The following is a 24,487-nucleotide window of genomic DNA, read 5'->3' as shown; positions in this document are numbered from 1 at the left end:
GCTCCGGTGTCAGGCTCCCCACTGCACATTGATTGTGCCAGCCGGTACAGCCTTCATTGTCCCCCTACCCCATCATATGACACTGTATGACTCATATTTATTTAACTGATGGGATTGTTGATTACTGCAGATATGTGTCACAACACATCTGTCATGACTGGTATGGTACTTGTACTTAGGGGTATATAATCCTATGTACTTCGTCCTGTATCTGTAGTTTTTTGATAGCTTGCAACTGAGCTTCATCCCTTCACTCTATCCTGTTCCTTTCTCCATGTGAATACTCGCCAGCAGAATGGAACCTTTGTCCAGATACTGCGATAACTCAGCCATAGGGGTTACAACAAGTTCAGCCCATAGTCTCCCACCTCACACGCTTTGTGCCTATTCCATTTGAAGAAGTCACCATGCTTGGGCATAACAAAATCAAAAAAACTCAACACAGCCTTCAGGACTCATTGACCTCTTCACAAAAATCTACTCATCCCTGGTTACTGAACTTCAACAAACCACTCTCAATCGATAAAGGCTCATTGGTCTCCCTCAGTGCAAAGACTAACTCGCCTTCACTTCCTCCACTACTCAATCGACTAATCAGTTGAAAACAAAATTGAGAAACACCCCTCCACCCTCAACCAGATTCATCACTCTACAGGCAGCCACTAGGCTTTAATAGATCGCCTCCCTATGTGTAAAGCCGCTTGAGCACAACCCCTCTCTTATGCTGACAGGTTTCTTTCGAGAAATAAATCCTCCCTCAGCTTTCATTATCACTTCTTGTTAAAGTGTCTAACCTGACCAAATTGAGACCTCCAGTCCCTCCTTGACCAAACCCCCTTGGGCTCAGCAGGAATCCCCCGCTACTGCCCATCCCGCTAGGAAGACTGGGACCCTCGGTTACCACCACCAATCCTCAGTTGTCTTATTTATCCTGGCTTAGGGATTCAGAAGTTGCGCTTAGTTCAGAAGAAGAAGATGATCAGAAGTCTGATACTTCTTTCGGATCAGTCCTCAAGGAAGAACAAGAAGCACGCAAATCACTGGTTATGTCCATGACACTCAGTCACAGAGAGTCAGCCCCTGAAATGCCACCGAAGGTATTTTCTGAAGTGGAGCTGATGGAAAGACTAGAAAAACAACAAGTCACTTTAGCAGAAGACTGGTGAAAAATCACTGGAATGCAAGGTAGCGACCCATTTCCAACAGGAACACCTACAGACTTGGCATTACACACGTGGTATGCCAGGAACTTCAGAAAGGTAATTCCCCCAGAGGTCCCCATTGGAGGGTCCAGTAAGGGTAAGGCCCCAGCCGATCCTGACGATGCATATGAATGCCACCCACCCAATGGAGGACGGGAGTTTAATGTCAGGCATCCTGGAGAATACGATGGAAGCCACAATGGTCTCCAGACCTGGGTTATGCAGGTTGAAGGATACTTGAACCTAAATAAGCATGTGTACAACATGGAGTCCCTCAAGATTTCATTTGCGCTCATGTACATGACGAAAGGTGCAGCAGTCTCCTTCATGGAAAACTACCAAAACGAAAACAAGCTTCTCGATGGAACAATCTATTACATGGACACTTTCCAGAGGTTCGTGGAACATCTCAAAGCTACTTTTGAGTCTGGTGACCAGACTGCTCTTGCCATACTCCGCCTTTCTGAAATCTCTCAAGGCAAACAGGAACTTGAGGTGTACATCGCCAAGTTTACAGGGCTTGTTAACAAGGCTCAACTCAAGGAAGAGTCACATGAAGCAGGGATCTTCTTTGGAAAAGGATTAAATAAAGAACACTGCGACTGGGTTCTTAATTCTGGACATGCCCCTACCATGGTCATTGAGTGGATACAGTGTGCGGGAGAAGCAAGAACCGCGATTGCTACCAAACATATCCTCGAAGGGAAGGAATCTCAGTATGAAAGAAAGTTCATCCATTACCGTGGAAGTTCCTGAGATCCTGATGTGATGGGCGTTGACAAATGTAAAAGAAGCATAAAACGATCCACTTCGGATATTAAATGCTACAACTGTGGCGCTGAAGGTCACATTAAGCGTGACTGTAAAGTCAAGGTCAAAACCCAGCTTTCCAATGTTTGCGTGGTCATCTCAGAAGATGGGATGAAGACTGCTTATGTCGGAGATCGTCTTGCAAACAAGGAGGAACAGAAGCTGTTGGGTTTTTAAAGGGGACTGACGAATCTCCTGCAATAGTCAGTCCCATTGCTATTTTGTCCACTAAATGTACTTCTGTAGATGATGAATCAAACATGTGAATTCGATCACCTCTTGGGATGGTCATTCTATCAGACTACAAGGCAGGAATATGGGCCTGTATTGACTCGGGCACAGAAGTTTCCCTCATTTCGGAATGAATGGTACAGAAGCTTCAGATACCAACATATCTGGTCAAAAGCAAGTTCAAGACCACGTCGTTCACTGGAAAAGATGTTGAGTGGGTCACCTGCAAGGTAACCCTGAAAATGGAAATCAAAGAGCACACAATATGAGTCAAGTGTTATGTTGGCCCACTAGTCGGAAAGGAGCACATGCTCCTTGGAATGCCTTTCCTCAAGGAATTTAAACCACGGATGAATTGGGAGACAGGAAAGATTACTTGTTGGGATGACGGGTACGTACCAAAACCTGGAAGCTTACCAACTATAGGAATGTTGTCTCTGGATCCAAGGGTTCTAGATGGAAGAAACGCAGTGACAGAGGTAAACCCCATCAGAATTAACAAAACAACTCTTTCCACAGAGCTGGAAGCTGCATGGGTGGCTGACAAACAGGAAGTCACTCTTCCTGTCGAGTATCAGGAGTTCACCAAGGTATTCTCAGAGGAAGATATCCCGTTACCAGTCCACTGACCTGGGTTGGACCACGAAATCTGGTTGAATGAAGATTTCAAACCCAAAAAAGCAGCAGTATATCCAATGTCCCCTGATGAACTAAAGGTTTTAGATGAATTCCTGGATGAAAACCTTAAATGTAAGAAGATTAGACCATCAACATCGCCACAAGCAGCTCTGGTGTTTTTCGTTGCAAAGAAGGATGGAAAGAAGAGATTAATTCAAGATTACCACTACCTCAACTTGTTTACCATCCAGGATGCACACCTGTTGCCAAATGCACAGGCATTGTTTGATGAGCTCATCGAATCAAAATACTACACAAAGTTTGACATACGCTGGGGGTTTACAAACCTCTGAGTCAAAGAAGGAGATGAGTGGAAAGGGGCATTTATTACACCCAGGGGCTTGTTCGAACCAACAGTAATGTTCTTTGGACAATGCAACTCACCACCTTCTTTCCAAAGATATATGGGTCGGACTTTCGAGTCTCAATGAGGAAAACAAGTGGGGTACATGGACGACATTGCCATTCATGGCAGGACAAAGGAAGAACTTCGAACTCGAGTACGCAAGTTCCTGAAGATCTGCGAGAAAGAAGGACTGCACCTCAAGATCAGCAAGTGTGTCTTTGAGGCCAAAGAAATAGAATTCCTTGGAATGATTATAGGAAAAGGGTGTATGGAGACTTCACTGATGAAGACTGATGCCATCAGTACCTGGGAAGCCCCTGACAATCTTACAGGGCTTCATCACTTCCTTGGATTCTGTAACTTCTACTGAAAATTCATCCCCTCCTTCTCAAGTGTCACTCGTCCTCTCCACGACCTTACCAAGAAAGGGGTGTCCTACCAGTGGACTCCAGAATGCAACTCTGTGTTCGAAAAATTAAAGTCTTTGTTATGCTCTGCTCCAGTCCTCACCATTCCAGACTTCTTGAAGCCTTTCGTGCTATTTACCGACACTTCGAAACTTGGAACTGGAGCAGTACTCACACAGAAAGGAGCCAATGGTGAATGGCACCCCTGTTCTTACCTTTCCCAGTCCCTCATTGGTGTGGAACAGCATTACCAGGTCTATGACTTGGAAATGCTTGCCATTATCTGCACACTCAGGGCTTTCCGTCCATACCTCCTCTCCCCCATCGAGCCAACTGTGGTCTTCACTGACCACAAAAACCTCAAATACTACCATGAGCCTCAAGAGCTCACCCCTTGTCAAGCTCATTGGGCTGCCACTGTGCAGTCCTACCCCATTTGTTTTTCCTGGCAGGCTGGCCATCTTCAGGTCCCAGCCAACACACTCTCTCACAAGAACAAAACCGTGGAACCTGCCCCAGTAGCCACGGTCCTTCCCCCAGACCTTTGGCTTTCGGAGGGGGTGGGTCCTCAAATTCATCTTGTTTCACCCTCCTTTTCAATAACAAAGTTGCAAAAACAATTAAAAATCAACTGTCTTTGCTGTATTGGGCATCTTCCTGCTCATCTAACACAATCCAAGACAAACTCCAAGCTGTATTCTTGCCCATCTGAGGAAAAGCCAAAGAAGAATTGGCTGCCTGAGGCTCGCCCTTCTGAGCAATTCATCAAAGGAGCCAGGGGAGTCTATGTGATCTCTGCCAACCTGTATGAGTGCATCAAGAACGACATGTCAAAGGTCTCTACAGGACCAGTAGCTCAGGAAAACATCACTGTTGCAGAAGATGGAACAAAATGGTTTGGAACCATGTGCCTCTACATCCCCCCCGAACACCAACAACATTGTATGTGAACCTATCATGACCACAAATCCTCTGGTCACCCTGGGCAGAAGGCAATGTTCGCTAAAATGAAAAAAGAAGTCTGGTGGGAAGGTATGGGAAAAGATATCAAGGCTTACATCACAGGATGTCCAAAGTGTCAGACCACCAAAGTGGTTACTCACCCGCCGACACCGCCTGTCATCCTGCATGAAGCCCCAAAGGTCGTGTTTCTGTTCCAACAAATATCAATGGATCTTATCACCGATCTTCCAGTATCAGGAGAACATTCATATGACTCTATTCTCACGGTTGTCGATCAGGGTCTTACTAAAGCCGCCCTGTTTGTTCTGTGTCACAAAACTATTGACTCCATCAGACTCACCCGACTGTTCCATCAGTTCATATATTCCCAATATGGAATTCTGGAGTCAGTAATCTCAGATCATGGACCCCAGTTTGCATCATCATTTACAAAGGAGTTGTACAAGGCGATAGGGGTCAAAACCAAACTCTTGTCCGGATATCACCCACAGACCAACAGAGAGAGCAAATGCATCAATCAAGAGGTAGAAGGGTACTTACAACTTTACTGCTCCGAGTTCCCCAACTCATGGGCTGCCAAGCTTCCTTCTGCCAAGTTTGCTCACAATGCAAGGGTGCACTCTGTCCATCAGATGACCCTGTTTTCCCTTCTCCTCAGATATGACCCCTCCCCTTACCCAGAGGTTCAGCTCACCCTGGTACCCACCATAGATGAAAGGCTAGAACGGCTAGCCTCAAACCGAGACATTGCAATCCTCGCACACAAGAAAGCACAAGACCTGATGCATTCATGCTCAAAAGGGTCTTATGTTGCACCCAAAGTAGGAGACCACGTTCTCCTGGATACCAGGCATCTTCATATCAAAAACCAGTGTGACAAGATTGTGCCCTGACATCTCAGGCCCTTCAAGGTGACTCAGGTGGTTTCACCAGTTGCCCTCCAGTTGGACCTCCCACCAATGTGGAAGGTACACCCCGTGTTCCACACCTCTTGGATCTTCCCTTTCATTGAAAACCAAACACACAGAGCTGCACCTGCAGCACCTCTTCCAGAGTTGGTGGATGATGAAATTGAGTGGGAAGTCGAGTCAATTCTAAATCACAGGACTGATGGTCAAAGAGGTAAGAGGTGCTATTTGGTCAAATGGAAAGGGTTTCCCCATTCGTCAAATACCTGTGAACCTGAGGAACATATAAAAGACCACACGTCAGAAGCCCTCAACCAGTACAAGCTCGCTCGACACCTCAGAAATTAATGGATTCCCCCCACTCTGTCAACACTGAAAATGACTATGCCAACCTCCCCCTTGCCATTGAATCCTTTCACAATGCCAACAATGATGGGCTCATCCCCCCCATCGTTGTCTATGCCCCAACCTCACCCCCAACATCCCCCACTGGCTTTCATGTCTCTGGCTTCTCCTCACCCCTCTCTCAACCCCACTCGGTATCACCCCCTGCCTCCAGGGTTTGTGGACCGCGCCTGCTCCAGGGGTTTTCCATCTAATGCATCCCCACACCCAAGGCTAGAGTCCCCCTCAGTGGAGACAGTAACTGCAAGGGAAAGGGTAAGGTGCAGGTTGGTGATGACCCCAATAGCCCAGCAGCCACCACCGGTAGCACTGATGCTCCTGAACCTGCCAACCTATGCACCACCTTTACCACCTACTCTGATAGCACTCAACACGCAGCCCTCGACCTCCTCGCAGCAACCACCTCTGCCAGGCTTGACCAGCAAAGATTACCAGTCTCAGCAGCTGACTACCTGGACATTGTTAGGGCACTTGATGTCTTCCACGATGGGGATGACATTGATGGGTGCTCACCAGAACAGGTTGCGTATTTTGGGCTGCTGTCTCAAATCTACAGAGCGTCAGACATGATCAATGGGTTGGTTTCAAAAGTTCGTACTAGGAAGCTCATGGGCACCATGCCACTGTCGGAAATTATAATGATCGACATGCTGGAGAAGGCTTCCTCGGATCTTACCGAAGCCATTACTGGTGGAGTGTATCACCACTTACGTCAAAAACAAATTGGAGAGTTCTTGGCACTGCCCGCATCTCGACTTCTCGATCAGATCAAACCAAAACAAGAGGAACCATCAGTTTTGAAATTAAAAGACAACATTCTGGATCAGGAGAAGGAGAAGCAATGGCATGCCATGCAACTAGGGTATGTGGATTCGGGAGAGCTCTTTAAAGAGGTTGGTGTGTGACTAGGTATGGGAACTCACAACTCTGCTTGGGAGGTACTTCTGCAGGATGCGTCATGGGCTGGGCTGCACAAAAACTACCATAACACCGTCCACAGTGCCAACCCTCTCCCTGCAGCTCCCTTCATCCCTGTCCCTTCTGATCAGCTTTGGTTCCACCTTGGAGGGCAGACACCAGTCCCACCTGACCATGTCCTCTATCAGCATGCCTGCTACCAGTGCCATTACCTGGGACATTGATCATGCCATAACAGATGTGGCTCCTGCTTTACTCCAGCCCTCGAGGAACTGCCGACTCCATTGCCATCGTCACCCATTGCTAATAGAACTCACTTCCGCATCTACACTACTCACCAACCCCTATCCTCCCATCTGGCAAATGCGACTTCTGGCCCGTCCTCAAGGGTCTGAGGACCTTAGAGGGGGGGTGATGTTATGCTTCTGTCAGGGGTCTTTCCTTTTTCAACTCCTCGTGGTCACATGCATCACATGCCTCATCACATCCCTCGTAATTGTCACCATCCTAGGGGCTCGAATGCTCCAGGGAACGTTCAGATCTCCTGCTGTCAAGGTATTTCCAATACCTGTCGAGACCGTGTCGCCACTGTGATCCAGTATTCCACTGCTCTCTTTGATGGACAACTTGTTTCATTCTTGTTCCGCTAACTCGTCTCTGACTCGTGTTTGTCGTTTACATGTTGTACTATAGCTCCGGTGTCAGGCTCCCCACTGCGCATTGATTGTGCCAGCCAGTACAGCCTTCGTTGTCCCCCTACCCCATCATATGACACCGTATGACTCATATTTATTTAACTGATGGGATTGTTGATTACTGCGGATACACATCGCGACATGTCTGTCATGACTGGCATGGTACTCGTACTTAGGGGTATATAATCCTATGTACTTCGTCCTGTATCTGTAGTTTTTTGATAGCTTGCAACTGAGCTTCATCCCTTCGCTCTATCCTGTTCCTTTCTCTGTGCAAATACTTGCCAGCAGAACAGAACCTTTGTCTGGATACTGCGATAACTCAGCCATAGGGGTTACAACAAGTTTGGCCCGTAGTCTCCCACCTCACGCACTTTGTGCCTATTCCATTTGAAGAAGTCACTGCACTCAGGCATAACAATGCACATGATAGTTCACATCACATGACCCTCTTAACTGAAGCTGAAGTTGAACACTTGGACTTCACATTTGCAGGGTGAATGGTGCCTTATCTATTGAACTACAAGTTGTGTTGTTGTTTTATATAATCATCACATGACTACATTACTGAAGCAGAAGCCCAAAACTTGGACTTCACATTTGCATGTGCATCACAGCTTATATAAACATCACATCACTACTTTGCCAAAGTTGAAAAAATAACAATAAATTTATATAGACTGTCAAAAACTTCAACTTTGACTTTGGAGGATGAACAGTGCCTAAAGTGATGCAGTCAAGCTCCAGTAAGTTGGCTCTGCATCTTCTGAATGTATTCTTATTCATCATCATATGATTTCATAATAGAGTCCACAAGGCATATCTCAGGGATTCTGAGTGGCAACAGAAGCAAAGCATGCTGATCATGACATTCATTTGATGGCAGAGGACATGGCTCCAGCATTACTCAAGTATCAATTTGATAAGCACTATTGACATCTGTCCCTCAATGCATTGCTCCCTCGACAACAAGTAACTGGAGAGGCCTGTGCATTGATGTGATGCCTACAGTATGTCCCTTCAGTGTCTATCAACTTTATTTTCATCCAAGCACATAGTATTCCTCACAGATCTGGTGTGAACATGCCTGGAATCAGAATGGTCGATGTGGCTGAGGATGTGTTTGTGTTGGGCCTGGAGTGGGTCAACAGGAAATCAGTGCAAGTCTTACTTCCAGGAGTGTCAGAGGTTATGGAGGCCCAGGATTCTGATGCAACTGATGGTGTTGGCCCTGATTGTTGTGAAGATGCTGTGCTTGCAGAATTCAGTGTTGAGCAAGGTAAGGGTTTCTATAGGAAAAGTGTTGCATTTACTCAAATCATTTCATTGTAGATGATCTGTTGAGTATGATTGGTGTCGAAATAGCAAAGATGCACATCACAGACATCATTCATGGTGACCTGACCACTTCGAATATGATGCTCTGCAGGGGGGAAAAGGACCTGGTCTGTTACACCACTGTGATATCATTCAAGTTCACTTACATACCAGGTGCTGATTGACTTTGGGCTTGCTTACTATTCTTTGCTGGTGGAGGACAAAGTGGTAGACCTCTAGGTGCTCAAATGCACTTTCACATCAACACATCCAGATGTGGAGCCACTCTTCAACTCAGTTCTTGCTTCATATGAGAAACACCTCAGAAAGCACTGGTTCATAATCAAGAAACAGTTGGATGACAGCAAGTCATACTCCCTATAGTGCTACCTTTGTTTCTCTGAATGACAACCCCTAGTTCACCTCAGAAGTAGAAAATGCAGTACAGTAGGTTAATTCTGTGTCATAAAGGAAACCTGTAATCTATTAGGACCTTGGTGTTTTGTTTTTTCTTCCCATCTGCCTTTGCACCAATGGTATTTTCAAATCCTTTTAGCATAGGGATAGTGGCATGTGCCATCGATAGAGTGGGTTGCAATGACTGGGGTATCAATGGCACATGTCACTACCCCTATGCTCCTGCCCAAGTTTGAGAGCCTGAGGCAGTACAGTGCTCAAGATTTCCTACGCATTGCAAGAACTCAACCAGTGGCAATGGTGGGTGCATGCAATCTGTATTATATTCCTTCCCAGTCTTGCTGTTATCATGAATTTCTTCTGGTCCATGTTCATGTTGGTTGTAGGTACATTGACTACTTGAGCATGGTCATGCCCAGATGCTGTGTTGACAGAAGAGTGGCTCATGTTCACCATTGAGTGCATCCTGAGTAACAATGGTATGCAAGTGATATCCCTTAATGGTGGAGTTACAAGGGACACTATCACAGTAATGCAAGCCAGGTACATATATCCAACTCCAATGACTTGCTTCAGCAACTGATGTTTCTAATATTCCCACAAAGGGAGCATCAGGAGTACTGGCAAAGAGCTGGTCAACATCCTGCACTGAAGGGTACACTGCGATGGGACCGCTCTGCACCCTGTCTCTCCAATATTGCTTTCTTTGCAATCACTGCATCCACCACTTTTAAACTCTACAAACTCTACATTTGGCAGTGTTATTGGTATGCCAGGATCACCCTAGTGGCAATGGCAAGAGCATTCCAATCTTGCTCCCAGGAAGGGACTGCTTCATTTTCTGGAGGGTGGCTCTCAATGTTTGGGAGCTACAAGCCATCACAAGTCCAACATCTCATATATCTTCACATCAACTACTGTCATGATTTATGCCCACCTGCCAGCCACCTACCTCCTCCTATAATCCCCACTTTGGAGGCCAGACAACATGCTTCTGCCTTCATCACACTAGACATTCTCTATGGCCTTGCCACATTGCCAATGTCCAGAGGCCTCTGCCACATTCAGCATTGCCCACACTACCAGTTGTCATTGTAAACCAACATGATGACCAGTTGACTGGAGGAATACTTGGATCCTCTGGTTTCATCACAATGATATTGTGGACCACACCTTCATATATTGGATATTGGATTGTGGTCATCAGAAGTGTGCAGACTTGACACTCTGCCCAGGTTCCAACTTGCTCAAACCATATAGATAACATCAGTAAATCACTTTTGCTGGCCAGAGCTGTCCAGAGCTGTCCAGCACTGGACAGATTCCCTAGGACTACCAGCTCACAAAGTGGTCTACTGATGAACCCATCACAGCAGAATTCGATGGCTTTCCTCATGCCTTGCATGAGGGTTTTCCTTGTCATGTTTGACTCCACAGACATCACATCCAGTCTATTTCTTCAAGGTCATTTCCCTCAACGTTTTTCACTATGTTTTGTGCTTTGTGTAGAAAACACTAGGAATTTGCCAACTTTAACATGATAGGACCTCCTGATGCTTGCATGACATCATCGGCTATATCGACTGAACTTGTCTCTCAATAACACCAGTCCTCTTCGTTGCGACTCAATCTGCCTGCTATGACACTCCTGATCCCTTTGACTTGCTACTATGGTGATGCACATGTCGTGCCTTCTGGACAGCTGTGGGGATCCTCGAAGTAGTACAGCGTTCAGGATTTCCTGGGCGTCGCGAGGAATATCAAAATGGCAGCAAGGGTCGCTGCATGTGATCTTTATCATATTCCTTCTTGGTCATCCTGCTATCGTGAATTTCTTCTTGCCCGCGTCGACATAGGTGCATGCATTGAACTTATTCATCTACAATTATGCTGAGATGCCATAGTTGATGGAGAGAAACTCATGCTCATCATCGAGCGAGCCAAAAGATACGATCACCGTTGTGCGAGCCTGTACGTTGTGCTGCTCCAGCTCAGGTATATTACAATGGTGGCTGATGCTTTCGATCTCTCTGCCTAGGGAGGACCACGAGTATTGGCAGCGGGTTGGTCAAATTCCCGTATGTATGGGGACACTTCAATGGCATGACCATCCACCCCACCTCTTGGACATCGTTTCGATTTCCGGCACCGCATCCGCAGCGTTCAAATACTACAACTGTTACGTGCGCCAATGTCATTGGTACGCTAAGGTCATTCTGGCTTCGATGGCGAAGGTATTCCCATCTTGCTCTAAGGAGGGAACTACTTCGTTCTCGAAGAGGAGATTTGCGATATTTGGAAGCCACAAGCTGTCGCAGGTACAACTCCTTGTGGACCTTCACGCTATTTACCATCAGGACACATGCGCCTGCCCACCTCCTGTGAATTATCCCTTTATCATCACACCTGATTGTCTCCAGGCCTTCAAGTCGGCCATAACTGGATGCCTTGAGACATCTTTGGCACAGATAGACTGGCTTCAACCCGCTGGTGGCGTCGTCAATGGCTGCTGTGACCCAACGCTAGGACGTGAGCCCAACACCGCTGGTGGATGGACCTGAAGGCGGTAACGGTGGGATGAATGTCCTAAAAGCAAAAATTGGCGATGTCAAAGGTCGAATAGTCTTCTCGGGTCTTGTTTTAACCCTCCTCGTACACGGCTTTTGGGAGTGAATCTTTGCCCACAAGTATATAACTTGCGTAGTGACTCTGACTTCTGTACAGTGTATTCTGGATAACCACAGTAGTTCGTACTGTTTTCCGATGAAGCGCATTGAAGTAGGGCCTAATGGGCAAAACGGAAAAGGTCGGAAAGACTCGGGAGCCACGTCATTCTGTGGATCAACTGTTGGACTTCTCCGTGAGCACGGTCTATAGATACCCACGACGTTTATTTTCTCGAGCCATCAGAGCTTCAATGGACAACATTTCACTAACTGTTAGGTCAAGTGCCGCTGGAATGTTCAAGCGCCAGCAAGTCATTTCTTCTATCGATCACGTCAATCAATGGTGTTTAGGACAAGTGGGTACCCAACTATGAGTTAGAAGCTATAGACATGCAATAGGGAGCAGCTAGGTGACAGAATCTACGCAATAACAAGTGTTGTGACCTCGCTTTCCACGATACTTCCTGTATCTATCGGGCGAGCAACGATAAAACAATACGACCCGATCCGCTTATACTCGTTATGCGACAACTTCGTCAGCAGAAGCGCATGGAATAGTTGCCGCAGCTCTGCAAGCTTGTACGAAGTGCCATGCGCATTGGGCACGGTACCCGATCCGAGTCGTGCGCGTGGGATAAGCTGGAGCCCTTGTCACGTGCGGCGTCAGACATCGCAGCGGCCGCAACCGGGCCGGAAGTTAGCTGCCTGTCTGACTTTACACACGTCTCTAAGGCGATGCCGTCAACCTCCTTGAGCTCCCCATCGCCGACACAGCGCTTACTTGGTTCTGCGCAGCTGATATACACCAGGGCGCGGAAGCAGCAAGTTAGCTCTCTGCTTCTTCCGAACGTATTCTTATTACTCATCGTCCAATGATTTCATGATAAAAAGTCTACAAGGCGTATCTCAGGGATCCCGAGTTGCGACAGAACGCGAAGCACGCCGATCATGACACTTGCTCGATGGCGGTTCCAGTGTTACTAAAGTATCGATTCAATAAGCGCTACCGACATCTGTCCCTCGATGCGTCGCTCGCTCGACAACGAGTAGCTGGAGAAGCCCGCGCGCTGATGCGATGCCTACGGTACGCCCCTTCGGTGTCTATCAACTTTATTTTCGTCCGAGCACGTAGTATTATTCCTTCAGATCCGGTGTGAACGTGCCCGGAATCAGAATGGTCGATGCGGCCGAGGGTGTGTTGGGCCTGGAGTGGGTCGATGGTAAATCAGTGCGAGTCTTACTTCCGGGAGCGTCAGAGGTTATGGAGGCCCAGGATTCCGATACAACTGATGGCGTTGGCCGTGATCGTTGTGAAGGTGCTGCGCTTGCAGAATTTGGTGTCGAGCGAGGTAAGGGTTTCTATAGGAAAAGCGTTGCGTTTACTCGAATCATTCCATTGTAGACGATCTGTTGAGTATGATCGGCGTCGAAATAGCAAAGATGCACATCGCGGGCATCATTCATGGCGACCTGACCCCTTCGAATATGATGCTCCGCAGGGGGAAAAGGACCTGGTCTGTTACGCCGCCGTGATATCGTTCAAGTTCACTTACTTGCGTACCAGGTGCTGATCGACTTTGGTCTCGCTTACCATTCTTCGCTAGTGGAGGACAAAGCGGTCGACCTCTATGCGCTCGAACGCGCTTTCGCATCAACGCATCCAGACGCGGAGCCGCTCTTCAACTCAGTTCTCGCTTCATATGAGAAACGTCTCAAAAAGCACTGGTCCGCAATCAAGAAACGGTTGGATGACGGTGAGTCATACTCCCTATGGTGCCGCCTGTGTTTCTCTGACCGACAGCCCCTAGTTCGCCTCAGAGGTAGAAAGCGCAGTATGGTAGGTTAATTCTGAGTCATAAAGGAAACCTGTAATCTATTAGGACCTCGGTGTTTTGTTTTGTCTTCCCATCTGCCTTCGCACCAGCAGTATTTTCGGAGCCTTTTTTCTGTCGCACGGAAATCTTCAAGGCATGCGCAATATGTACTTGTATGTGTAACTCATACTACCACGGCCGGGCGACGGGAGTGGGTCCGAGTCAGCGATAATAAGCGTGGACGTGGTTAGGCTTGGATTCAACTGATTAGGCAAGTCCTCGTTTCGCGTTTCGCATGAAGTCTGATTAGGTGGAGAGCGACCGTGACATCAAGATAGCTGTTTGATTTCTACGGTACGCTGTATGTCACGCTCAGTTCTCTGATGGTATGTATAAGTGCTCTGACAAGCTATACGTCAAATACTATCCAACTCGAGTGTGACTTGCTACACCCTCGCAGAGTCGTCGCAACTCGTGCTTACCCTCGTCGTTCCTTATAATTCTTTCTTCATACACACGCATGTAAGGAGACGAGGGATTGTGTGGGGAACGAAGACGTGGAGAGACAGATGAGAGGGAACGCAGTGGAAGACGTCGAGGGAAATGACCTTGAAGAAATAGACCAGAAGCGATGCCCGCGGAGTCGAACACGAAGGCAATGCAGAGCCTCATACAAGTCTCGGGCGGGAGGAAAGCCATTGAATTCTGCTGTGGTGGATTATCTACACGGTTTGAGCAAGTTACAACTTGGGCGGAGATGGTCCAGTCCGCACGCTTCTGATGACCGGGGTCCGACACACGAAGATGTGGTGCACAATGTCGTCGCAATCATAACGCTAGGACGGACTAGTCGCGTGCTATTCGAGCTATTAGGGCACCTACACAATCATGTACAGAAAAATAGAGATAATAAGGGCCATAGGAATGAAAAAACTATTACGGTACCATGCCAGCATGACGTAGTGATGGTATAGGTAAATTGCGTACTTAAAATTCGAATCACATATCTACAACAGATGATCAAAGCTCATCCGCTAGCATCATCGAGCTTTGTCTCTTGGAAGTCCAATTCCTCCGGATCGCCGCAGTTGTCATCCACCTAGTGGGACTCCATATACATGCTGGATCCGAGTATTCCTCCGGCGAACTGGTCATCGTGTCGGTTTACAATGACAACCGCTAGTTCAGGCAACGCCGAATGTGACAGAGGCCTCTGGAAGTTGGCTATAAGCATGGAAAGACCATGGAGAATGTGTGGTATGACGAAGGCAGTCGCATGTCGTCCGGCTTCCATGGTGGGGATCACAGGAGGTAGGTGGCCGGCAGATAGGTAAACCTTGGCAGGCGATCGTATGAAGATCGACGAGGAGTTGGACTTGTGATGGCTTGTAGCTCCCAAACATTGAAAACCACCTCCTCGAAAATGACGTAGTGCCCTCCCTGGAGCAAGGGGGAAACGCTCTTTCCATGGCAGCCAGCGTGACCCTTGCATACCAATAGCATTGCCGAACATAGAGATTGTAGTGTTTAAAAGTGGTGGATGCGGCGCTTGCGAAGAAAGTAATATTGAAGGGATGGGGTGGAGAGCGGTCCCATCGAAGTGTACCCCTCAGTACAGGATCCTGGCCGACTCTTTGCCAGTACTCATGGTTCTCCCTTCGTGGGGATATTAGAAACGTCAGTCACTGAAGCAGGTCATTAGAGTTGGATATACCTGGCTCGCACGACTGTGATAGTGTCCCTTGCGACTCCACCATTCGAGGATATCACTTGCATACCATTGTTACTCGGGCTGCGCTCGATGGTGACCATGAGCGTCTCTCCTGTCAACACAACATCAGGGCACGATCATACTCGAGTAGTCAGTGTACTTACGATCAACATGAATGTGGACAAGAAGAAATTCATGATAGCAGGAAGACCGGGAAGGAATGTAATATAGATCACATCCGCCGACCGTTGCCGCTGGTTGAGTTCTCGCTATGCGTAGGAAATCTCGAACACTGTACTGTCTCGAGCTCTCATGCTCGTGCAGGAGCATAGTGGTAGTGGCATTTGCCATCGATAGAGTGGGTTGCAATGACTGGGTCCGGTGCTTGGAGGGGATTCGGGGGATACCATCGCACTAGTTATATAGGACGAAGCAGAAATGTGCAAAGCAACAGATCGATAGGAAACGAGGCTCACCTAAGCCTAGAGTTCGGCACACGTAGGACGTTTCATAGGACGAACCAGTGGACCCACAATGGGACGAACTAGAGCGCCCATGCAGTCGAACCCCACAGCGGTGCAGAACCTACTATATAAAAATGTGCTAAAATGCATGACACGAGGGTTGAGCAAGGCAGCCGTCGTCTCGTCTGGGCAGTAAAAACCCTCATGTCAGCAACAGCAGGCATCTGGGGGTGGGCAGTGTTGCAGGTCTGAAAACGAAGCTTACCTAAGCCTCAATTCGTGACATGAGGGTCAAGCAAGGCAGCCTTTTACTGATAACCCAACAGACTTTGGAGAGTTAAGGACAAGTTTTAATGTCATACAGAAGTAAAAAACTGTACTTGAAAATTAATTTGACAACTTTTCAAAGGAAAAACTTGATGTATTAGCAAACATTGAGGCATTCACAAAAACTTCAAGTTTTGCCTTTGAAGTTTTGTGTAATTAATTTTCAAGTGCAGTCTTTACATTTGTACTACATTAAAACCTGTGCTTAACGCTCCAAATCCCTAAATGGACCTGTTCCTGGGTCATCCTGGGGATTCTCTGGCCTAAATGGACCTGTTCCCAGGGCATCCTGGGGGATTCCCCAGCCTAAATGGACCTGTTTCCTGGGCATCCTGGGGATTTCCCTAGTCCAAATGGACCTGTTTCCTGGGCATCCTGGGGATTTCCCCAGCATAAATGGACCTGATCCCAGGGCATCACAGGGGTTTCCCCAGCCTAAACAGTGCTATTCCCAGAGGTTCATCTGAACCACCCAACAGACCACTGTAAGAGTTGTCCAACATGGGATGCTCTTTGAATCATATAAACACCTCCAAGTTTGGCATTGATCAGTGAATGTATTCAATGTCCTTGATTGCCACATGGCTGCAGTATTTATTGTGGAGAAGGACTACACAGAGGCTTGGAATGCTGTCCCCCAGCCTAAATAGACCTGTTCCCAGGGGATCCTGAGGGTTTCCCCAGCCCAAACAGATCTATTCCAAGAGGATCATGGGAACCCCCCCCCATTTCAAATAGATCACCATAACAGCATGAAGGAGCAATCAAAGTGATTTGGAGTCTCCATACTGCTGACAGGGGTGTGTCATATCAAGTACCTATTCCATGACATCAGATCTGAGCACTCTATACAATATGTAAAATAGCATGGCCATAGACCACTGAGGAATGTTTGGTGACATCTGATGGAGTAAGTAGTATTTACTTGGTCATGGCAATTGCCCAGGCACAGACATGCAGAGTCTCCAACCACATATTTGACTGTGGAGGGAATTATACTGGGGATTCTCCAACTCACTCTGGGGATTCTCCAAACCACCCTGGGGATTCTCCTCACAGAAATCTATAGCAAGATCTCAGTCGAGTGTGCAAGCAGCAAACGTCTATATTTGCATTACCTATAGCAAGATCTAAGGTAACAACGTGAGCATGAAGTACACGAACATGGGAACAAGACACTATACCCACCTCAGTCGAGTGCACAAGTGGCAAACATCTGAGGTGGTGTTACTACAGTAACAAGTTAAATATGCTATACGAAACAAAAGGGTGAGACACAGGTGTTGAACCTGGTATTGAAACTACAAGCACGGTCATAGTGCGAGTGCTTGTACCGTTAATTATACATATGAAACATTTGGAGACAATAAACCAAAAATTACCATGCTGTATTGTCAGCGCTCGAAACAACTAAGTACAGTGGTCTTGTAGACCCATAAATGGGAAGTGTTTCCCATGGTAAGGAAAAGTAGCATCAATTAGTGAATGAAGGCTACGAGCAACTTGCCAAATCTAACACTCCCCCTCAAGTTGGGCATAGGCCAAGTTCAACCGCAAAATGTTTCACCTTCGGAGATGGTAGTGCCTTCGTTAGCATATCAGCGATCATGTCTGCGGTTGGTGTGAGTCAAAGTGAGGTTTAGTGGTGAAAACCAACCAAAACCAACACAAAAGACAATGAAAGCGAGTGGTGGTGTGCCTATGCAGTACCTAGATGGTAGAACCTGTTCTTTGGGAGGGTTTCTGCGAGCTGCAACACTCAGAGATGAGTGCTGAGGGTTGGGGGTGCTCCTGACGAAGAGGGAGCAAGAATGCGATAGAAAGCAATAGGGTAGACTGCTGTCAGCCTACAGAAGGATGGATGGTGACTTAATTCAATGTCCTAAGCTGTACTGAGCTCAGGGAGGGCTTGGAGCGAAGTATATGGATGATAGATGATGATAAGTGAAGTAGATGATAGCTAGACCCTTAATAAAGTCTCAACTATTGAAGCTGATGAATGATTTACTGAGAGATGATAAATTGCAAGCAAGAGGGGCTCTCTGATGTCTTTTTATGTCACATCTTGAAGAGATTGCCTCTAGGCCAAAGTGGGATGACAGAGAGGCAGCGCTGATCTGATGCCGATATAGTACATCCAAAAGTGGGCAGGGTGAGTCAGATGTCAACAGGTGTCAAGCTTTGGGGGTCTGTGGGGTGACAGGAGCATAGGGGATTGCAACTTTCCCCCCCAAACCATCCTCTCAGTGAAGCAAATAAAAACTTCATGAATGAGGCTCTGTTGGAAGAGAGGATGAAGGGGGAGCATCTTCTGCTGTATCTTGCAACAAGGAGGCAAGATGTGCATCATACTCGTCATGGATGCGATCAGGGAGAGTGGAGAACAGTAGATTATACTGTAGCTGTCGCAATTTTGGAAGAATGATGGACAAGACTGGTATGAAGACATTGCAGGGGGCAGGGAGGAAGGATCCATATGCTTCTTGGACCGGAGAGACTGAAACAACCACATAAGACCTTTCCAAGCGAACAACAGACCTGAGGCAACCAAAGAACATCCTCCTGGAGGTCATACTGACAAAAAGAACATGCTGTCCAAGCTGGATGGGCTGAGAGGGGGCAGATGAGGGTGGGATGTACCAGGATGCTTCAGGACGGAAGCTGGTAGGAACTCCTGGTAGATATATGTAGCCATGGTCCCTAGCAAAGGGGACAAGCGAAATGACTGATGTGGAGGCAGCCATATCAGAAGAACTAGTGAAATGAGTGTCTTTTGGAGGGAGTGCTGTAGAAATGTGTGGAGTGCGCAAATCCTTTCCAATCCTGGAAGGTAGGATCACATGGCTGAGCACTACAAGCGAGTGTGGGAATGGTTTCGGTGTCTGCAGAACTGGTGGAGATACGTCGAAAACCGGAATGCCGTACATGGGTGCTTAAGAATTTTATTGGCACTTAACTTGCCTCCTCCTTTTTCTTTGGCATTGACAACTTGTTCTTGTGCGAGGGATGACTGCCGACATTGCTGGCTGTCCTTCTTCACATGAGGGCTATGGTCTTCACCTCCATTCATCAGCTACATCCATGTCCACCTCACCAAACACCTTTGGTGTGTGACATCGGGCAATATATGAGGCAAATTTTGCCATTTTCTACAACCCAGCGAATGAAGTGAAAATGGATATCGATGTGTTTGGTGCGTGCATGATACTGATGGTCTTTAGTGAGCACGATGGCTGATTGATTATCGGAAAACAACATGGTTGGCTCGACGAATGGCTGAAAAGGCTCTCCAATGAGTGACCAAAGCCACAAGGCCTCCTTGGCCACATGTGTGGCTGCCACGTACTCGCTCTCAGTTGTTGAGAGCAAGACGATTTCCTGTCTTTTAGAAGACCACGACACCACTCCGCTGTCTATTAGAAAAGTGTACCCTGAGACTGCTCTGTGGTCTTCTGCCATGCTGCCATCTGCATCTGCATACCCGGTCAATGCACTTGGTGATCCCCCATACATGAGTCATAAGCCTTTTGTCCTGAGAAGGTACTGATAAATTCTCTTTACAGCTTCCCACTGAGCAACTCCAGGGTTGCCTGAGAAACATGAGACGGTTGTTATGGCATATGAGATGTTGGGACGAGTGGCAAGGGAGGCGTACATGAGTGATCCTATGGCTTCATGATAGGGTATGTGGCACATCATAGCGAATTCAGCACCAGTTGATGGCGACTGCCCAGAATGCAGTTTGGTACTGGGTTCCATCAGGTTTGACACGGGCTTGAGCTCGTCGAAGCCGAAGCGTCGTATGATGGACTCGATGTAGGGGCATTGGCACAGGGAGATGGTATGTTCATCTCTATTTCTGGTTACTTCAATGCCAAGCAGCCAGTGAAGTTCCCCAAGGTCGGTAATCTCAATGTATTTTCTGACATTGCGCTTAAGCTCCTCTATCTCATTTAGGGACGTTGTGGCGATGGTGCAATCATCAACATGGATGACAACGATGACAAGCTCACCAGTGGTGTGTCATCTGAAATAGACGGCCTGGTCGACTGAGCACTGGGTAAGGCCCAGCTCATCGACGAGGATCTCCACTAATCTTTGGTACCAGTGACGGCCGCTCTGCTTCAAACCATACAATGTCTTTCGGAGGCGACAGACTTTATTGGGGTGATCGGTGGATTCGAAGCCTGGGGGCTGTTGCATGTGGATTACTTCATCATTGGTAAGTGTACCGTTCAGGTATGTGCCTTTGATATCAATCTGATGGAGTTCCAGGTTTGATCATGCTGCCATGGCAAGGATGGTTCGAATGGATGTGAGCATTGCAACTGGGGCGAAGGTATCAAAATAATCGACGCCTTCGACTTGAGAGAAGCCTTGAGCGACGAGTCAGGCTTTGTACTGTACCACATTTCCAGCAGCATCTTTCTTCGTGTGGAACACCCATTTGGATCCAACTATGTTGGCACCACGAGGTGTGTCAACGAGTTCCCAAGTACCTGCCATGTGTAACATTGCTAACTCTTCTCTTATCCCAGCCTCCCACTGCGGCCAATCTGGCTGACAATGAGCCTCAGCCAGTGAGGTAGGCTCAAGGGCTTCGGACTCAGCGGTGACTTTGTTCATGGCCATAGTGAGGTTGATATTGCAAAGGGCGTCATTGGGATCATCTACGATGGATGCAAGCAAAGCTGTGGCTCTGTCCTCCCCCTCAAGTCTGGTGGGGTCAGCCTCATCTTCGACTGTAGTGGGGAGCTGGACTCCTTTTGGTATATTAGGTATACTGTGACTGTTTGTACTGCCTTTACCGGTGAGGATATCAGCAAGTCATTGGCTAGGCTTTTGAATTCATTTCGTGACAGGTGGTTCAGCTGGAGGTGATGGGGGCACGGGATGAGCTGGGGCGACATGTGGAGGCATTGGAATTTCTTTTGTCTTTGGGACAGGAGCTGGAGGCATTAGCATCGCATTCAGTAAGTAGCTGTCTTCTTCCTCCCCCTCGTGAGGTAACAACTCAGCTGAGGAGGGATTCCAATATACATTCCTTTCAACGGTAACTGACTTCTTTTCAGGCCAGTACATGCAACAGCTGTTGGGGCTGTTATCATTGATCCCAACCCATCGGCCCTCCGCAACATGCCCTCCAAGTTTGGTTCCACCCTCGATTTGTACCCAGACACTTGAGCCCCACATGTGGGCTCGCCTGAGGTCTGGTTTCTTCCTGGTTGTGGCTTTGAGGGGTGTCCCACTGTCAAACGCTCTGGTGGGAGTCCTGTTCTTTAACCAGACGGCGTGGTGCACCACTTCACCCCATAGAGCACAAGGCAAGCCGCTCTCATGCAGCATGGCATGGACTTTTTCAAGCAAGGTGCGATTGAGACGCTCAGCAACTCCATTGTGCTGTGGGGTATCGTGTATGGTGAGCTTCTGTTTTGTTCCAGCCACCTTGAGGTACATCACAAATTCTTTTCCAAGGTACTTGCTGCCTCGATCGGAATGGAGGGTCTTCACACGAGCGTTATGCTGGGTGTGACACCAGGCCTCGAAATCTTTGTAGGCTGTGAAGGCTTCACTCTTCTGGCGAAGGAGATGAATATAGGTGAGTTGCATCTTATCGTCAGTGAAGGAAATGTAGTAACGCCATCCACCGAGAGTTTCTACAGGTGCGGGTCCCCAGATGTCACTATGTACTTCTTCAGCAAACTCATGAGCTCATTCTCTGATGTGTTCCTTCATGACAGGCTTCCTGGTTGCCTTCACATATACACAGGCTTCACAGAAGGTCGGCTTGTCTTTTGACAAGTCAAACTTCAAACCTGATACAAGTCCCTTTTCAGCTAGGCAACGAGCGACGGACAGAGAAATGTGTCCCATCCTATGGTGAAGTTCCATCACAGTTATTGATTCAGCTGCTGTGTTTGCACTGTTGCAATCGTCATTGTGGACGACGCGATAGAGCCCAGCTTTAGACTTAGGGATGTGACCAACAACATCATCGGCAGGGTTCCTGATGGTACAGGTACCTTCAGCAAAGGTGACGGAGTAGCCTAGCTGGTCAAGGTGGCTGACAGACACGAGGGTGTATCCAACCTTCAGGTGAGTATAGTACTTCAGGTGAGTCGCAGTTTAGTTACATTCGTACCTGTTCGGCACCATCTATGACTAACTCCCCCATAGCCTGTAGCATCGAAGAGTTGTTTGTTGGCAGCCGAGAATGACTTGGGTGGTATCAGTCACCAATGTCTCGAACTTCTCCTTGTAAGGGGAGATGTGTCGAGTGGATCCTGGAATCGTAGAGTTCAATGACAGGCATACCGATGGGGCTGTCATTTATGAGGTTCGCGAACTCTGGGGAGGTGTTAGTGGGCTTCGATGTGATTTGAAGCATGTCGCTGTGGGGTGAGTGCTCATCATCCACATCCCCCATCTCACTGAACCAGTCTTCGTTGGTGGTGATGAAGCAGTGTCGAATCAACAGTCATCATCAGTCTGACGATATACTCAGCAAGTCAGGGAGCAAACCCTTCGTCATTGAGTTCATCCAGGGCATGCACTGAGAAGGCACCCTCTTCATCAGAATTCAAGCATTACAGCATGCACAGATCCCTTGGTGGCAGCAGGTAAGCTTTCTTTCTTTGTTTTGTCAAGATCAGGACATTGAGATTTGTAGTGTTCCCTCGAACCCACAGTTCCAGCAGGGGCCTCACTGGCGAGTGTGCCCTCTGGAGCTACCCCCTCGACTACCATTTCTTCCATTTCCTCTCCCCCTTCTGAAAGAATTTCCTGGGGGTCAATGACATGGCTTCATGTCGCCATCACGGATTCTTGGCTTTGGATTGTACATGCTGAGTCTCTTTGCAACTTCTGTGCTCAGACTCTTCGATGATCAAGGAGATGAGAATGTTGGGGTTGATAGTTTGTGTCAGGCTGTACAGGCATGTGGTTGCTAGCTGTCCAGATGCGAAGCTGGTGAGGTACTTAGGCAGCGATTGGATGATGGTCGAGTGGTAATCCTTTTCTTCGATCTGTATGCTGATGGCAGCTAACTCAGTCTCTCTTCATATGCAGATCGTCCAAGAACTGGCGGACAGTCACCAGTCAACAGGGCACTGCAAGTTTAGAAACTTCAGTGCGAAGGTCGGTCTGTGCATAAGCACCCTTCTCCATGTATTCACAAATGATTTCATTCCACATAGCAGCAATGCTGTTAAGGCTACAGCACCTGGAGTGCAGTGGAATCAGGGATCCAGTTGGGTAAGTAAGTGTTTCTCCATATTTTCGCTTTTTTGCCACTTAGTGAGTTCGTCAGTGTCAGGAGGGACTACAGTTACGAATCCATCCTGATTGGTGGAGGTCGTGCTGACAGGGGAAGGAGAGGTGCCATCAAAATGGGACCACAATTCCTTAGCTTCAACAGGCGGTCTGGAAGCTGAAGGGAGAAGATTGCCCAGTTTGCACCTTTGATGTCAAGTTTCAGGGACATTGCCTGGGAGCAGTGTCAGTGGTGACAGGGATGGCAGTAGTCATTTGTGGGAGGGGGGACGAGGGTCGGTTGGCAGCTGAGAATATCGAAAAACAATGGTGAGACATCATATAGGCTATTAGAGCTCAGGGCTCATAACCTCACAGAAATCTATAGCAAGATCTCAGTCGAGTGCATGAGTGGCAAATGTCTATATTCGCATTACCTATAGCAAGATCTAAGGTAACGATGTGAGTGCGAAGTACACGAAACATGGGAACAAGACACTATACCCACCTCAGTCGAGTGCACAAGCGGCAAACATCTGAGGTGGTGTTACTACAGTAATGAGTTAAATACGCTATATGAAACAAAAGGGTGAGACACAGGTGTTGAACCCAGTATTGAAACTTACAAGCACATGTCATAGCTGCAAGTGCTTGTACTGTTAATTATACATATGAAACATTTGGAGACAATAAACCAAAAATTACCATGCTGTATTGTCAGCACTCGAAACAACTAAGTACAGTGGTCTTGTAGACCCATAAACGGGAAGTGTTTCCCACGGTAAGGAAAAGTAGCATCAATTAGTGAACGAAGGCTATGAGCGACTTGCCAAATCTAACATCTCCAGGCAATGCTGGGGATTCTCCAACCCTCCCTGGGGATTCTCCCACCCACTCTGAGGATTCTCCAAGGAATGCTGGAGATTCTCCAGGCCATGCTGGGGATTCTCCCACCCA

At 47.6% G+C, this 24,487-nt stretch overlaps 4 protein-coding genes across 4 annotated transcripts; 3 read left to right on the top strand and 1 right to left on the bottom strand.

Moving 5' to 3' along the window:
• Window positions 1-8,646: 8,646 nt before the first annotated feature.
• F5J12DRAFT_784919 (uncharacterized protein) lies at window positions 8,647-9,120 on the top strand (the record flags this gene model as incomplete). Its single annotated transcript, XM_051743133.1, has 3 exons — window positions 8,647-8,842; window positions 8,896-9,008; window positions 9,055-9,120. The coding sequence occupies 3 exons, from the start codon at window positions 8,647-8,649 to the stop codon at window positions 9,118-9,120; spliced, it is 375 nt and encodes a 124-aa protein (XP_051597183.1).
• Window positions 9,121-10,866: 1,746 nt separating this feature from the next.
• On the top strand, window positions 10,867-11,972 carry F5J12DRAFT_323008 (uncharacterized protein). Its single transcript, XM_051738893.1, has 2 exons — window positions 10,867-11,268; window positions 11,336-11,972. Exons 1-2 carry the CDS (start codon window positions 11,219-11,221, stop codon window positions 11,856-11,858), a joined length of 573 nt encoding a protein of 190 aa, XP_051597182.1. The 5' UTR covers window positions 10,867-11,218; the 3' UTR covers window positions 11,859-11,972.
• Window positions 11,973-12,644: 672 nt separating this feature from the next.
• F5J12DRAFT_849741 (uncharacterized protein) lies at window positions 12,645-14,270 on the top strand. Its single transcript, XM_051746478.1, has 8 exons — window positions 12,645-12,788; window positions 12,863-13,047; window positions 13,110-13,312; window positions 13,366-13,481; window positions 13,528-13,717; window positions 13,772-14,048; window positions 14,079-14,138; window positions 14,209-14,270. The coding sequence occupies exons 1-6, from the start codon at window positions 12,699-12,701 to the stop codon at window positions 13,807-13,809; spliced, it is 822 nt and encodes a 273-aa protein (XP_051597181.1). The 5' UTR covers window positions 12,645-12,698; the 3' UTR covers window positions 13,810-14,048; window positions 14,079-14,138; window positions 14,209-14,270.
• Window positions 14,271-14,856: 586 nt separating this feature from the next.
• On the bottom strand, window positions 14,857-15,998 carry F5J12DRAFT_323015 (uncharacterized protein). Its single transcript, XM_051738894.1, has 4 exons — window positions 15,965-15,998; window positions 15,653-15,902; window positions 15,492-15,600; window positions 14,857-15,433 (listed from the first exon to the last, which is right to left on the bottom strand). The coding sequence occupies exons 2-4, from the start codon at window positions 15,837-15,839 to the stop codon at window positions 14,962-14,964; spliced, it is 768 nt and encodes a 255-aa protein (XP_051597180.1). The 5' UTR covers window positions 15,840-15,902; window positions 15,965-15,998; the 3' UTR covers window positions 14,857-14,961.
• Between the last annotated feature and the right edge of the window lie 8,489 nt (window positions 15,999-24,487).

This window comes from Pisolithus orientalis (assembly GCF_024613125.1).
Source record: "Pisolithus orientalis strain OTSU chromosome Unknown F5J12scaffold_31, whole genome shotgun sequence".
Taxonomy (NCBI): Eukaryota; Fungi; Basidiomycota; class Agaricomycetes; order Boletales; family Pisolithaceae; genus Pisolithus; species Pisolithus orientalis.
This window is presented reverse-complemented; position numbering and strand designations above follow the sequence as displayed.